The 16,076-nt window shown below is 42.6% G+C and overlaps 1 protein-coding gene across 1 annotated transcript; it reads left to right on the forward strand.

Moving 5' to 3' along the window:
• The first annotated feature begins 1,940 nt into the window (after positions 1-1,940).
• On the forward strand, positions 1,941-15,921 carry LOC139638835 (armadillo repeat-containing protein 1-like). Its single transcript, XM_071512862.1, has 7 exons — positions 1,941-2,198; positions 4,840-5,038; positions 6,529-6,620; positions 8,155-8,344; positions 10,175-10,291; positions 12,399-12,473; positions 13,599-15,921. The coding sequence occupies exons 2-7, from the start codon at positions 4,877-4,879 to the stop codon at positions 13,788-13,790; spliced, it is 828 nt and encodes a 275-aa protein (XP_071368963.1). The 5' UTR covers positions 1,941-2,198; positions 4,840-4,876; the 3' UTR covers positions 13,791-15,921.
• The last annotated feature ends 155 nt before the right edge of the window (positions 15,922-16,076 follow it).

Raw genomic sequence — 16,076 nt, forward strand, 5'->3', positions numbered from 1 at the left:
TTTTTTTTTTTGGTCCGTTTGGTCGCTCCTTGCACTGTGAAAAACTGTGACATGTCTAACAAGTCTCATAGAAAATTTGGTTAAAAAAAAGAAAAAATTGTATTGATTGATATTGTTATAACAGGGTTAGAATGCAACCCTGACATGCAAATGCTGTTACTTTATTACAAAAAACCGGTGGGGTGGGGTGGAGGGGGGGGAGGGGGGAGTGGAGGGGCAGGGGGGGAGGGGGGGAGGGGGGGGCATATGGGGCCTTAGCAGCCTTTGGAAACTTGAATAAGAAGTCACTTCCACTGGGAAAGGACGAAGCAGTTTTGGGTTTTGGACTGGAACGACTTCTGTCTCTACATGATTCATATCTGAAGAGTTCATTTCCAAAACGCTATATATTCACATTCGGGGGGGAAAAACATCATTACCTGAAGAAGTTCAACAATCAATAACTCCAAAATACAAATAATGCAAATAATGACTTAAAGGATGACAAGTTTTGCCAAAATGTGACAATAGATTAACACCAAAATCATCTGTATGTTCAGTAACTGAGGGACTAAAAAAGTGAATTTATTGTAATTATGAGTCGGTCATAATCGGTCAGTCAAGTCTCTTTTTGCAAATGGTGAATTTCTCATTTTGGAACCAAACTCTTCATGTATTGAAAGTGGGAAGGCTGGAGGCGGCTGGTGGCGATAAAGGAGAAAACCGCTCAGTTCACGTTTCTTCATTTAGTCTCAGCTCAGTGTTGTCAGGCATGACCGTTTACTTCAGTTAGTCATTTTCTCTGTTTCCCAGAATGCCTTTCAACAAGGCCCAGTGAGGAGCTGTGAACTCGCTGCTGTCAGTCAAAGGCAGGACTACAGTGAGCTGTGGGTGATGTGTCTGTGATCTTGGCCACGCCCCTTTACTCGACCCCCAGAACCGGGTTTTAGTTCCCAGTTGGAACGCCACAGAGTCCGGCAGCAGGTTGGCCTTAAAGCTATGCACAAACAACTGAAGAGACCAAACAGTCTTTTAATAGGTGGCTTGTCTTCTCACTGCATCGTCCAGCTGTTTGCCCTCTTTGTGTGATTTTTTAAAATAATTATTTGGCGTTAATATGATTGATTCATGTTGTGCAAAACATTCCATTTAATTTCTTTTCCTGGTGTCACTTTTGATCCGTACACTGACCTGAGTGTCTTTGGTTGGACTTAAATATAGAATGGACACTGGTGCTTTTCATATAAAGGCAAAATTTGTATTTTCAGAAAATTTGCAAGACTGTTTGATATTACTGTGTTTACCATTTTGATGTAAGCTTTTTGGGGAGGAACTTCCATGGCAAGGTATTTTGTGAAAGCTTTGCCAAAAAATTGATATTTTGATACATGCCAGTTGAATTACGTTTTCATTAATAAAAAAAAAAGTTGTCACATTGTCTTGCTCTGTTTGTAAAACCATTTCTGGTGGTATGAGACATTACTTAGCTTTTAGAAAACACATTTTTGTGTAATAAGAACCTAGACTGGCCATCAGAAAAAAAGAAAAAACCTTTTAAGAAAATCAAGCTATATGTTATGTATTTCTGGGCATTAAGAGTCCTCATTAAAACAAATCAGTCATCATTTTCTAGGTATAAACAACAGTTACATAAATAGTTTATATTCAAAACATTTAAGTAAAATGTTCAAGACAGATCAAAACATTGTAGACATTATTGAAACACATCGGGAAATTATTTGATGACTGGAAAATATCAGTTTGATTTCTGGACTGTCACAGAGAATAACAAACCGCTAAAACTGATTCCAGATCAGCATGCCGACACCTAACAGGGCGTCGGCTCTTTAACTCCTAGAACACTGCAGACCATTGGCTAACAAAGTCAGATGGTCACTAGACATCCAATCACAGACGTGAATGTTGATATGTGGCCGCCCTTTTTCCCTTGAGCAGGAAGAACGGCCACAAAACAACCAAGTGTCAGCCCGTGCGTTTTCTGTTACTGTAACTAGCCTCATAAACGGATTTTTACTGGAGAGTTAAGACAAGTAAAGTTATTTTTTGCGTTATTCTGCATTTTGCGACTGTTAAGTAAACGTTAGCTCTCCGTTTGGCCCATGTCGGCTCCGGTCGCCGTGTGAAACTGTCAGAGGAGAAGCTAGCTGGCCGGCTAACAGCTAGCTAGCCTGCTGCTAGCCGCTGGTGTATCGTCAGAGGTAAGCGGCCGGGTGCGTGCTGTGAATATCCGAACACGGCAGTTTGACAGCTACATACTCCCAAATGTTAACTTAGCACGGAAAACTTCTAATGTTAGGCAGAAGTCAGTCGTGACAGGCTGAGATGGATGACAGCAGCAGCTTTCATGGAAGCTGCTAGCTCCAATACGCTGTTTTCTCGTGTGGAGAGAACGTCATGCCAAAATCTGGCAGATTAATGTGTTCCAGCCTGGGTCTTGCCTATCAGAAAATCCACACGTGATAAAACACGATTTAAGAAACGTTAGAATCTGCTGGTCATTTCGGCATACACCGGATCCACCAAGCAGAACCTTATTTCAGTACAATTTTTGGAATTGATTTAAACTGTTCGCCGTCTTCCATGTTTTATTTTGATGTGGTAGGTTTGATAGAATAACTGGGGAACCAAATCTGTTAAAATTGAAATTTGATTTAAATGTGTGCTGTCTGATATATTGACCGTATACCAGTGTCTCTTGCCGATTCGTAAAAAAGCTCTGAAGTCATATTGTACCAGGTTTGTAGGTTTGCCAGTATGCACGGAAATCTTAAATAGCCAGATTTTTGAATGGAGTTTGGCGTTCCTTTCTCTCCGTAGGACTTAGAAGTTGAGACGCTAACTACAAGTCTGCTGCTGCTCTTTGTTTCACATTTAGTGAGCTGCCATCCTCTAACATCACCCCTGTCCAGATAAAACACATGTAACTTGCTGTAGAGAAGGAGGGTTTGTGACTGAGCTGCAGTAGTCTCACTCTGAAGTCACTTTTTCGCATTCCTGCTGAACAACCGCTTTTCTGAATGGCTTCCTAACAACAGGCGCCATTCTCTGAGCTGCAATGTAGCGACAGGCTTCCCGCACACACACACAGTATCTGGAAAGTCAGTATCCCGACAGGATGAATAGTAGGGCTGCAACTAACGATTATTTTCATTGTCGATTATTTTCTCGATTAATCGAGTAGTTGTTTGGTCTATAAAATGGTGAAAAATGTGGATCAGTGTTTCCCAAAGCCCAAGATGACGTCCTCAAATGTCTTGTTTTGTCCACAACCCAAAGATATTCAGTTTACTGTCATAGAGGAGGAAAGAAAATATTCACATTTAAGAAGCTGGAATCAGAGAATTTTGATGTATTTTTCTTAAAAAATGATTCAAACCGATTAATCGATTATCAAAATAGTTGGTGATTAATTTAATAGTTGACAACTAATCAATTAATCATTGCAGCTCTAATGAATAGTGTTTCCAACACAAGTCTACACGCTAGCGATGGCATTTCAAGCAAAAATACTATTCGATATAAAAAACCTGACCCACGCATCACAAACAGTAACCAGATAACTTGTAATCTGCTGCCCTACAAACGTTAACGGTAGGTAGCATCATTACCTTGTGGTATTTAAGTAGCTAACGTTAGTGGAATTATGTAGGTTAATTGATAACCGTATGACAATGCATAGAATTGAGTTCAAAACACGCACTGTCGGCCTGTCAAAGATATGCGCTTTTTTTTTAACAGACAAAATAGCTTAATTTAAATGCTTGATGAATCCAACACTTATCATAAAAATAATCAACTTACATCTCTCTTCTTCTCTTATTTAAAACACAAGCTTTGAACAATGACAATCATTGTCATTAGGAATGCAACCTCTGAACCCATCGTCTATCGGTCTGACGATTAGACTCTGGGGGCGAAGGCCAATATTCGGGGGTTTCCGGTGCAGCCAGCGGACATCCGGGCCAAGACTTCCTCTTTGTTTACAGTCCGATTAACGACTTGAGACGTGAGAGTCGAACGTTTCTCCACACAAAACACAAACATCGATACTTTTTGTAGGTGTTTCAGGTCCGGACGACATTTCGGCTAATCTCTATAAACAGATATCTGCAGATGAGACGTCGTCTCTCAACTCCGACTCCATTCTCTCGTCTCAAGTTGCTAATCGGACTGTAAACAATGACCGGCTCAGGAAGAGGAAGTCTTGGCCCGGATGTCCGCTGGCTGCACCAGAAACCCTGAAATATTGGCCGTCGCCCCCAGAGTCTAATCGTCGTCAGACCGATAGACGATGGGTTCCCAGATTGGGGGGCCCCTACTGAGCGTGGGCCCTGGGGCAGTCGCCCCCTCTGGCCCCGCGGTCGCTCTGCTTATGCGAGAGAAGGACCGGTTCAGGGCTAATCAAGCCATAGCTATTTACTACTAGCAAGCTATGAATATATACTTCTTAAGACAAGACAATAGGCGCATAAACTATTCGATTTTTTATCATTTAATGACTATTTGAAAATTTGAAAATCATGACCCATCCCTACTACACGCTGAGACACTTTACTTCTATGGCCTCTGTAGATCTATCTCTAGATTTATTTGCTGTAAATTCACATACTTGTTTTCTTCATATTCCCACTTGTAGTTGTTATATAATGTGTATATGTTGTTATTTCTATGTTTCTGCCCAATTCATCCTTCAGTATTGAATATTTTTGATATATTTTCATACTGTACATCTTCTGTATTCACTCTTGCTCTGCATTGGTAAAAAGAAAACCAGGGGGAAAAAAATAAGTTTTGTATTTTGTGTGAAACCCCAGTCGTCTCCTTTCCCTTCTCTGTCAGTCGGTTCAGCCTTGCATGGGTCAGTGAGCGGGCAGCGATGAGCGGGGAGCCGGACGCTCTGGCCGTGGTCAACCAGCTGCGGGACCTGGCCGCCGACCCCATGAACCGCCGGGCCATCGTCCAGGACCAGAGCTGCCTGCCGGGACTCATCCTGTTCCTGGACCACCCCAACCCCCAGGTCGTCTACTCCGCCCTCCTGGTGAGCCGGACCACACGCTGCCGTCCTGACACCGCCTGTGGGGGTTTCTCTTTACTCGGGGTGGAAGAGGAGTGTTAAGCTTGGTTTATACTCTGTGCACTCTATTCTCTGGACATTAATGACTTGGACTTGACTTGGACTTGACTTGGTAATCTACATTTAGACTTGGGACTTGACTTGAGACTTGTGCCTGAAGACTTGAGACTGACGTGGGACTCGAGCAAAGTTGACTTGGTCTCACCTCTGTAATATACACATGACTAATGATTGTCTCTCAAAATGTCCTTGTGTGTAAATACCGTAAAACTTCAATTAATAGCCCGGGCTTTTATTTGCTTCAAATACTGAACTCAACCGGCTTATATTTGGGACAGGCCTTTAATTCCTTTTGCACAAAACTCTTGCTCAGCAAAGATGGGAAATACTATCAAATTGTTTATTTAAACCAGTATGAATATTACTTGTATAAAAATGAGGCTATTGAATAACATATCAATTACGAATCATTCATTTGATCTCACTCTGAGAGAGACAGCGCATCTAGGCTCTATCTAGGCTCTCTATCTCAGAGAGAGAGCGAGCCCCGTATCAAAATACCGGTAGCCTACCTTAGAAAGGATGAAAGCCGAAAAAAGTTTATGGCAGCAAGAGGTTGTACTTTTCATTTGTTTAGCTCCAGCTCATCGCTAGCCTTCTTCCTCCCCACCACACACTCTGGCCCTTTGAAGTTCAACTTTATTTTTTGCCATTCTCTCTTTCTCTCTTGGGATCAACAGAGAAATGTCTTGCTGCTGCTTCTCCTGAGTTTTGTTCAGCAAATTTGACAACTGACAGCTTGAATTTCAGGTCATAGTTTTTTCTCTGTGTCGCCATGGCGATCAGCAAATGTGGCTGACGTTTGAATGCAAGTAAAAAAAATAATAAACTGCTTCGCAGCATCAATGGCAACCGGCTTCTAATTGAGACCGGCCTTTATTTGTCAAAACGTGTAGCCACACCCAGCCAGTAAAAGGGAGTCGGCCTTTAATTGAAGTTTTACGGTATCTAATAAAGCACCAATAGGCATCCACATAATATTGAAAGAATCAAATGTGATGAAGTATCTTTCATTTTTCAAGTATTTATTTCACTGGATTAACCAGAAATGGGCATTACCATACAGTTATTTTATATCTAAACAATATCGTAATTGGTTTTCCCTAAAAATTACTATGTCATGATATATAACATTGCTGTGATATGAAATTACACATACCATGATAGAAGATTTTTTCCATATCGCCCCTCCTAGCACCAAGGTATTTGTGAAAGGATTCAGTTTGGTTTTAACAGGTTTCAAGGCCCAGAGGTCATGAAACTCACTCAACACATGAGTGACCATGGCAACTAAGACCGATAACACGGATTAGCCAAACATATCACATGTCCTTGGCCTGAAGTGGGTAAACATGCAGTTTAATGTCCAACTCTGACCGGTTGTCTGTTATCAGGCCGTTCGCTACCTGGCAGAATGCCGAGCCAACCGGGAGAAGATGAAGGGAGAGCTGGGAATGATGCTGAGCCTGCAGAACGTCATGCAGAAGTGAGTGAGATGAAAAAACACCTGGAAGACCTGGAAGAGTTAGCAGTGAAGCAGCTCAGTGTTTCCTCTGTACGACATGCAGCTGAGAAGCTCCAAATGTCACATGACTCACAAGTAGTTTGTTTATTGGACAGTTTGAACCTCTATCATCCTCAATCTAACATGATGGTCTTGTCTGTCTCTTCTTCTGTGGTGTTCATACCAGTTAAGAACTCATGAAGAAACAGCTGAATATGAGCATCAGCCCAGACTTCATTTTGTTCTGCTAGGCTTTCCAAGCATGAGGAACCGCATCCATCTCCTTATCACCCATAATCCCTTGCGTTTTGTGGTGGTTTCCTGTAGTTTGTTGGATTAATTATATATAACCTTTATTTAACTAGGAAGTCACATTGAGATTAAAACCTCTTTTACAAGTGAGACCTAGCCAAGACAGGGTCAAACAGCAGCATCAACACATAACAGGACAACAACATCAAAACACAACAGCAACAATAGAAAACAAGAACACATTACATAATACAGTGCTTTAACAAGGCAGCAATATTTAGTCATGTGTTTGTTAGTTGATGCAACTGCAGTTAACAGTGACCGCTTCCATTATTCTAAGTTTAAAATCATTTAAAGAGATAAGGGTCTCAAGTTTGAGATTGGCCTGCAAATCGTTCCAGGACCAAGGACCCACTGAAGCCATTTGTGTGACCTAAGATTATGACTGCTTTGCAAAAATAAAAACTTCTGTCTTAAGTAAATAAGTAATTTGCCTGAAATAATCTTATAGACTAAAATGTACCAGTGACCATCCTACCATGCTGTATAAGATACAGTGATGGGTCCTGAAGGTAGAGTTGGTGACATACCTCAAGGCTGAGTGATACAGGGGGTGGAGTTTGGACAAGGTGGGCGATGAGGCAAACCTATAGACAGTATCACCAAAATCAATCTGAGTCAGAAAAAGGCCAGAAACTAAGCGTTTTCTAGATGCCATGGAAAAACAGAACTTCAGCCTGTTCAGAAAGCCCGGTGTGAATTTTAATTTCTTTGCGAGATAGTCGGCAATATCATTAACAGTATTATAATATTAACAGTAGCAGTACTGTTAGGATGCTGTGGTTTTGACCCTTGACCTTCTTATTATCGGTGTCTTGTAATGCTGCAGATCTAGGATTTAAAGTTTATTTTACCGTTGCAGTAATTGGCAGAGTCTCTGTGGAAAAGAGTTTAGCCTAAATGGTTAAAATATATATGGAAAAACAAACAATCCCAGTGATCTGCTGTAAATTATATATTTTAAATTGCTTGTGAATAAATAAATGTCAAGGTGATCAAATAACATTATTTGTAAATAATTAAATTTCATCACTGTACACTCTACACTTAATTTGGTAGTGTTTTAAGAGGTAGATTTTATGATTTTATTTGACGCAATGTTTAATATGATAGCATTTTATTCAATCCATCATTTAATTTGATGGCTTTTTTAATGGATTCAGTGTTTAATTTGTTATTTTTGTCACGTCCGCCTCCCGTACAGAACGACCACTCCGGGGGAAACGAAGCTCTTGGCGTCTGAGATCTACGAGCTCCTGCAGGCGTCCGGCGGCGCCGACGCCGACCCGGCGGACGAAGCCGCCAGCAGCCGCCGCAAAGCCCAGTTCTTCCTGGGATCCACCAACAAGAGAGCCAAGACCGTCGTGCTGCACATCGACGGCCTGGACGACTCGGTGAGCGCAAACACAGGCCGAGCGTGTCGGATATGGCGCCCGTATCACGTGTTAAATAACCAAACTAATGTTCCTCCCATTGAACTGAATGGTAATGCTAGGTGTGATGTCAGACAAAACTGACATTTTCAAATAATATTCTTCTGTCATCAGTTCAGACAGCAGAATTGTGTGTCATGATTTCCCAAAATTGCCAGAGCATTACCATATGATCAATCTCTGAACCCATCGTCTATCGGTCTGACGGCGATTAGACTCTGGGGGCGGCGGCCAATATTTGGGGGTTTCCGGTGCAGCCAGCGGACATCCGGGCCAAGACTTCCTCTTCCTGAGCCGGTCATTGTTTACAGTCCGATTAGCAACTTGAGACGCGAGAACGGAGTCGGAGTCGAGAGACGACGTCTCATATGCAGATATCTGTTTATAGAGATTAGCCGAAATGTCGCCCGGACCTGAAACACCTACAGAAAGTATCGATGTTTGTGTTTTGTGTGGAGAAACGTTCGACTCTCGCGTCTCAAGTCGTTAATCGGACTGTAAACAAAGAGGAAGTCTTGGCCCGGATGTCCGCTGGCTCCACCGGAAACCCCCAAATATTGGCTGCCGCCCCCAGAGTCTAATCGTCGTCAGACCGATAGACGATGGGTTCAGAGGTTGCCATATGAAGAAGAAGAACCTTTATTTGGTCATCAGCACGTGGTTGACCTTCCTCCAGGGGGCAGCGAGGAGCAGTGGGCAGCCATTATGTGCGGTGCCCGGGGACCAATTCCAGATGTCCATATCTTTGGTCAGGAGACAGGAGCGTTTCTGCATGTTTTTAATGGGGGTTCTTTCTGATGTTATATGGAGGAAACCCCATGTGAGCAGGGGGAGAACATGCAAACTCCACACAGAAAGGCCCCTAACGAGATAACCCACCTGAGCACTGGGCACCCAGGAGGTGCCAGACAATAAATGATAATACTGAATTATCATCACCCAGCTCTAGCTGTTAGGCGCCCATCATTAGGATAACAACTGTATTTGTACACTATTTTTCTTAAAGTCCTAGTTAAATAGGAGGAAGCAAAAAACAATGAGCTGTAGTAAAGGAAAGACTGTGCTTTGAATTTTACACATGAGATATCTCCAATATTTCAGATATCAAAACACATACAGCACAGTCCGTCCATGACTTCACCTTCACCACTTTCTGTACAAATCAGTGTTGTTAGATTCTCAAAATCCCACAAGCAAACAGTGGTTATAACTGAATCTACTGCTGTTTGCTAGAGCTGCTGTCAATGAGGTAAAACACTTACAGCTATGTGATATGGAATATTAATAAGTTTATCAAGCATGCAAGCTTTTTTTGTTTATCTATGTAATCAATTTTCTTTGCTGCAGAAAATCTACTTGTCATAGTTGCCATTGATTAGATTTAAAGAAATATTCATCCACAAGAGTTTTGACTTTCTTTTTGTTCAAGATGAACTCAGACAGAGACTCAGGCAGAGACTCAGACAGAGACTCAGACAGAGACTCAGACAGAGACTCAGACAGAGACTCAGACAGAGACTCAGACTCAGACAGAGACTCAGACAGAGACTCAGACAGAGACTCAGACAGAGACTCAGACAGAGACTCAGACAGAGACTCAGACAGAGACTCAGACAGAGACTCAGACTGAGACTCAGACTGAGACTCAGACTGAGACTCAGACAGAGACTCAGACAGAGACTCAGACTCAGACAGAGACTCAGACAGAGACTCAGACTCAGACTCAGACTCAGACTGAGACGGAGCATGCAGCAGTCTGAAACAGTTGTTGAAGTGTTTCCTGGTCCTCAGGGTCGGAGGAGTCTCTGTGAAGAGGCGCTGCTGAAGATCAGAGGCGTCATCAGCTTCACTTTCCAGATGGCCGTGAAGAGATGCATCGTCCGGATCCGATCTGACCTGAAGGCCGAGGTGAGGAAAGTTTGATTTTTACGTGCCGTTACTGGAGTCCCAAAGACTTCTACACAAAACGACCTGCCGAGTTCTTCGTGTTTGTGTGCGGTTTCCTGGAGGAAGGGTGAAAGGGTGAAAGTTTGAGCCACCTCAAACTTTCACCCTTCCTTCAGGTCTTAGTGTCATGTAGACCTCACCATCAAAGCCTTTCCCAAAACGCTAAAACTAATGCTAACTCCCTGTTGATGTTGATTCTACGCTGCTGCACTTACAGTTCGCGCAGCCCTTCAGAATAAAAGTCCGGCAATATACCAAAACCTGTGAGAGAGAGTGAGCACGATACTTTGCCGGGGAAGAAGCGAGTTCTGAATTGACAGTAAAGTTTATATTTTACTTGTTTCTTAACTTCTTCATGTGTCCTTTCTGAAGGAGTTCATCAGCAACGTTAGGCTCTCTGAGCGCAAACTGCAAATATTTGCACACACATGTAAACTTTGGCAGCCAAGATAAACCAGCTGGAATTCGTTGAAGAAGCCCCATAATAAGATAATTGATGAAGCAGCAGTTAAGATGCTTTCTTAAGGCTGTGGAGAGCGGGAACATTCGGGTGCAGCTGGATGCTTAGGATTTATTTGTTTGATTTGGCAGGAAACATCCTCCTTGGGCAAACAGTTCTTTGGAGGCTTTCCACGCACCAACTGCAACTGTGCAGAAACGTACAATTAGGTTAGAGGAGTGTAGTGTCCGGGTAAATAAACCACCTGTCTCCTAACAGACCTGTTAGAGCTGGTGTTAAAGCTCCATATTCTGCACTGTCCAGAGTTTTATTTAGTGTCTTTCTGTCCATTCAAAGCTGTGTGTGTGGTGTCATGAACCAAAAACACTCTCAATCCATTTCTCCACGTTCATTTTCCAGCATCTCTCTGAGCCTTACCAAGAACAGGCCGTTTCTGTCTCCGTGTCTTTAAGGCTCATTAATATTAACGATCCCTCCGTTCCTATTGGCTAACCGTTTCCAGAGTGAAACGTGAGACGCCGCGGCCCGGCGGCTACAGGTAGGGAAAACTCTCCGGTAATAAACAACGACAACCGCTCAACCGCTTTGAAAAAAACACTTTGTTAGTCTGTTATTTCTTACAAAAATGATAATGAGCGAACCTTTGTGACGCCACAAAGTTACGGAAGTCCAAACGGCTCGTTTAGAGGCTCGCTGCACTAATATGGATTGTGTGGATTTAGTTTTGATACTTTCACCATGTTTAGATAGACCATCCAACTCCTTTATCACCACAGAGGAAGAGGAGTCCTGCTTTACATGATATGGACCTTTAATAAGAGGCTTGGTTTTGGATGTGTGGAAAACCGTTTTGGGACAGAGAGGAGGTACAACGGGAGAAAGAGCCTCAAACTGACCAGTCAAATGTCTGCTAACGAGACAAATCCACTACACACCAATCCAGACAAATAGGGCTGAACGATAATTCAATATTATCATTTATCATCTTTCAGTGGGATTATATTTTGATGATATGGTGATTTTGGGATATCGAGACGCACAATTCTGCTGTCTGAACTGATGAGAACAAGCTAATTTTATTTAGAAACTCAGACAAAATGAAGTATGGTAGGAATATTATGTGAAAATTTCAGTTTAGTTTGACCTCACACCAAACATTACCATTCGGTTCAATATGATGGACATTAATTTGACTATTTAACATGATTTCGCTTATGTGAGCCATATCGTTATATATATCGATATCGAAAAAAATCCTTATGATTATCGTGATATTGATTTCAACCATATCGTCCAGCCCTACAGTCAAATACATGGCCGCTTTTGCAGACAATGACTTGGTGTAGTCGTAAAATAAAGTTCCTCCACATGGCTTAATCGATAATCACATGGCTTCATCGAATATGATGGTTACATAAGTATCAAGGTCTTGTCTACAGACTTAGCATCATGGATCTCTGAAGGCCACACTGAACGCTGCCAGAGCGAGGGATTTCAACAATCCAGGGTCACTGTCTTGAGCAGTGTGTGTTTCCTAATCCAACTGATGATTGGACATCACACACTTAAAGGCTTCACAGTTTTGTTTTTTTTGTGTTCCCTCTCCAGGCTCTGGCCTCGGCCATCGCCTCCACCCAGGTGATGAAAGCCCAGCAGGTGATGAAAGGAGAAAACGGAGATGAGGTTCGTTTCAGTCTCTCATTATTTTCTTCTTGCTGGCCTCAGATGAACTGAAGATGTTTAAAGGTCAAGGTGGTTTGTCAAAGTTAAAGACGAACTGGGCTTTTGAAATCTTTGTTTGCAAGTTTGACACTGTCCTAAAATTTAAAAACGTACAAATACATGCTATTACTAGCTATAAATGAGTGGGCCAGTATAAGAAAGGATGAAGGAAAAGGACCAGTAACAATCCAAGATGGCGGAAGTCTTCAAAAAGGAGGAAAATGGCAAAGGAAATGACTCCAGAACAAGACCAAGCTGAAACAATAGCAAACAGCAAAGAAATACTCAAACAAAAATATTCACACTTGGACTTCTCAAATTCTTCTCAATCTTTGCCTCCCTTATTTGACGAAGCCACAAAGCGACAAGCGGGTTTCTCTGTTTACTTGTAAAGTTAAAGGAATAGTTCCTGTCATCATCTCCTCCCCCTCATGCCAGTTGAAACACAGGTGAAATGTGTTAGTCCATATAACACACAGGGAGGCTGCAGCACAACTTGGTAGCAGCCTTCTCCAAAACAACTGAAGTCAATGGGGACCTGTTCTTTAGAGCTCCAAAACAAAAACAGACAAACAATCACACTGTGAATAGAAAGACCTAGACACCATTATTTGTTGCAGATCAATCAGCTGTAGTTCAGATTTGCACTAAATGATGGTGTAAATATACTGTAGGTCTTTGTGGAACTCTGAAGAACTGGTCCCCACTGACTTCAGTTGTTTTGGAGAAGGCTGCTATGGAGTTGTGCTGCAGCCTCCCTGTGTGTTATATGGACAAACTTCACCTGAGTTTCACCTGCATGAGGGGGAGGAGATGAGGACAGGATTTTCATTTTTGGGTGAACTATTCCTTTAAGTATAAATTTCCCAAGTTGAACGTTCTCCCACAGCTTTGTCAGCCAGATGAGTCTCGCAGAATAGTAAACCACAATGGCGGTGATGAGCAACAGTGAAATATCTTTGGAATTTAAGAGTATAACTGCATTAAAAGAACAAGTAACTGCACTGAAGGCATACCGGTTTGTCAGGGGAGAAGATGTTTCAGCCTAGAATGTGCTTCACCTTTTATCTTCCCGGGTGTTTCCAGGTTCTGATCCCGTTTGCGGAGGACGGTTCTGTCGAGGTGGAGCGGAACGACGACTTGCCGGACTACCTGCCGGAGGAGGAGAGTCCGTCGCAGGAACCCGACAAGGCGGTGAGCCGGGTCGGATCCGGCCAGGACGGATCCACCTGGCTGGGCGCCGCCGCCAACTTCCTGTCCCGCTCCTTCTACTGGTGACCCTCCCGGGGCCGCCGTACCCGCCGCTACTTCCTCCTCTCAGAAACTTTACAGAACCAAAACTACCAGCTGCCAAATCCCGCCACCGTTCCAGCCGGAGAGCCAAAATGCGTGATAGGACAGGACTTCTGACTGTGTGTACTATGTGGACACACTCACTGCCGCAACTATAATCTCTTGCGGACGGCTTCCATCACACTCCGGTTTGAACGCCACGCCGAAAACCCAAAAACCGTGACGGCTGACCGGGAGAGGAGCGGATCCCTCCAAACCAGTGGGGCTGTGGTTGCAGTTTGGAGTCGGTTTCTGAGTGAGAACTGGGACGATCTTCTCTCTGTAAACGGGTCCATCTTTGTTACAAACCAAATTGTCTTACCGGACTTAAGCGTACCGTGTCGGTGTTATGACTAAACCCGTCGGGGGGGAAAAAAAAAAACACCCAAACTGTCAGCATGAACAAACATTAACGAGTTTAGAATAATTTGGTGACGAGGATCAAATTGTCCGTCTGCATTGAGGACTCCCCTCTCCTCCCTTTACCTTTTTAATATTTTCTTATCTCCATTTGACCAAGAAATGACTCAGCCACTTTCTTCTCTAGTTTGATGTGTTGAAGGATTTGCAGTAGTCGGTGTGTTCAGTTAGCTGTGCCTTCGCTCCAGAAACGGCCCAAACCTACTTCTGCTGAAGCTGCTCCGTGTTTCACATTCAAACATCAATCTGTCATTATCACAGTGTTGCTGCCTTGGTCCACTGACTGTAAACAGACGATGGGTCTCCGTCTCACACCGGTAGTATTAGTGTTAGTTCTAGTGTTTCTCCACATTAAGACTACATTTCCCATCAGCCCCGTTGCTCCCCGCCCCCCCCCTCCCCCCTCCCTGAAGAGGATCAACATGTTGGAAGTGATTTCTCCATCTTCCTTTCCCTCCTTCCACCATCTGCTGCCAGAAACTCTTTCAGCTTTAGCTCCGTTTGCTCTGAAGAACAGAACCTCTTCCTGTTTTGTGCCGTAAAGCGATCCAGCAGATTTCCCTCCAGATCCACCAGGTGGAGAAACTATGGAGGATGCAGAGTAGAGGCTGGTAGAGGCTGACACTTTTCTCGGTGGTGGTCTTCTTTGTTTACGATAATTATACTATTGTCTCAAAATTAATGTGGTAACGATTTATTAACTGTAAAATGCTACACAAAGCACATTTAAAGGGTCGTTAGATTTGTCAGGGTGGTCCACAGGTTTGAGAGACTGAAAAGTGGCAGGTTTGATTCCCCTTTTTCTTGGGAATGAATGGAGATAAATGGCATTTTCACCTCGGATCAATGGAGAATGAAAAAAAAAAAAAAAAAAAGAATGGTGCTGGTTTTTCCCCTCCATGGAGAGGTCAGAGGTCGTTTCTGGACCCGGTCGTCGTGTTTACACCGACACCCTCGTATGAATGCCTTTACTGATTTTGTTTCAAACCTCCTCTTTCCTCGTTCCGTTCAGGTTCTCTGAAGGTTTCTGGGGATGAGATGCTGTATTCCGACTTCAAATCCTTCATGTAATATTCTGGACTTTGGAGTTTTGTGGTGATGTCTGAGCCCAGGGGATTGATGGGAAATCAGTTTTGTGACCATTTTGCACAGTTTAATCTCCAGGTTACGTTCTTAAATGGAGTAGAAACCTGCATTTTAACATTGGAGCATGTTAAATATTACTCAGTAAAAAAAACAGATAAGCTATGTCACTGCAGAGGCTTTCAGTCATGATCCTCCAAGTATCCTGACTGGACTCCACTGTTTTATTGAATGGCTCAAAGTGAACTGATGCTACATTTCTAAAGTGTTTATTCCACTGAAGCACACTGTTCTCCTCCCAGAAGCAGAGCCTGCATTCCCTTTTCTTTTTGTTTTTTTCTTGATGCATGATTAGCCAAACAGAAGGCAAGGCTAACAGTTTTTTTTTCCTCTCTGAATATGTGAAAACTGTATTTTGGAACAAAAGGTAAGGTGCTTTGAGTCTTTGTGTAAAATAAAAAAAAGTGGAACATATGAAGCCAATAACGCAATAAAATCTTGAGACAATAACATAAAAGCATTTTTGCCAATAAAGTAATAACTGGTAACACTTTACAATAAGGGTACATTAATTAAGGGTTAGTTAATGCTTAATAAGCATTAACTAACCCTTAAACTAATGTGTCTGGTAATAATTTACTAATGGTTTTCATGTTAACTAATTTATACATTATTTAATAGTCATCTTTATAAACTATTAAATAATGTATAAATTAATACCTTAGTTAA

Source organism: Centroberyx affinis, unplaced genomic scaffold, assembly GCF_046629955.1.
Source record: "Centroberyx affinis isolate AG114_WGS23_722 - 3 ecotype Tasmania unplaced genomic scaffold, CSIRO-AGI_Caff_v1 ptg006588l_1, whole genome shotgun sequence".
Classification (NCBI taxonomy): Eukaryota; Metazoa; Chordata; class Actinopteri; order Beryciformes; family Berycidae; genus Centroberyx; species Centroberyx affinis.

Excerpts from the sequence above, each read along its gene's own strand:
- LOC139638835 (XM_071512862.1), top strand. The coding sequence starts at position 4,877 with ATGAGCGGGGAGCCGGACGCTCTGGCCGTGGTCAACCAGCTGCGGGAC. Across the intron at positions 5,039-6,528 it reads TCGTCTACTCCGCCCTCCTG|GCCGTTCGCTACCTGGCAGA; the intron begins GTGAGCCGGACC and ends GTCTGTTATCAG. Across the intron at positions 10,292-12,398 it reads GATCTGACCTGAAGGCCGAG|GCTCTGGCCTCGGCCATCGC; the intron begins GTGAGGAAAGTT and ends TTCCCTCTCCAG.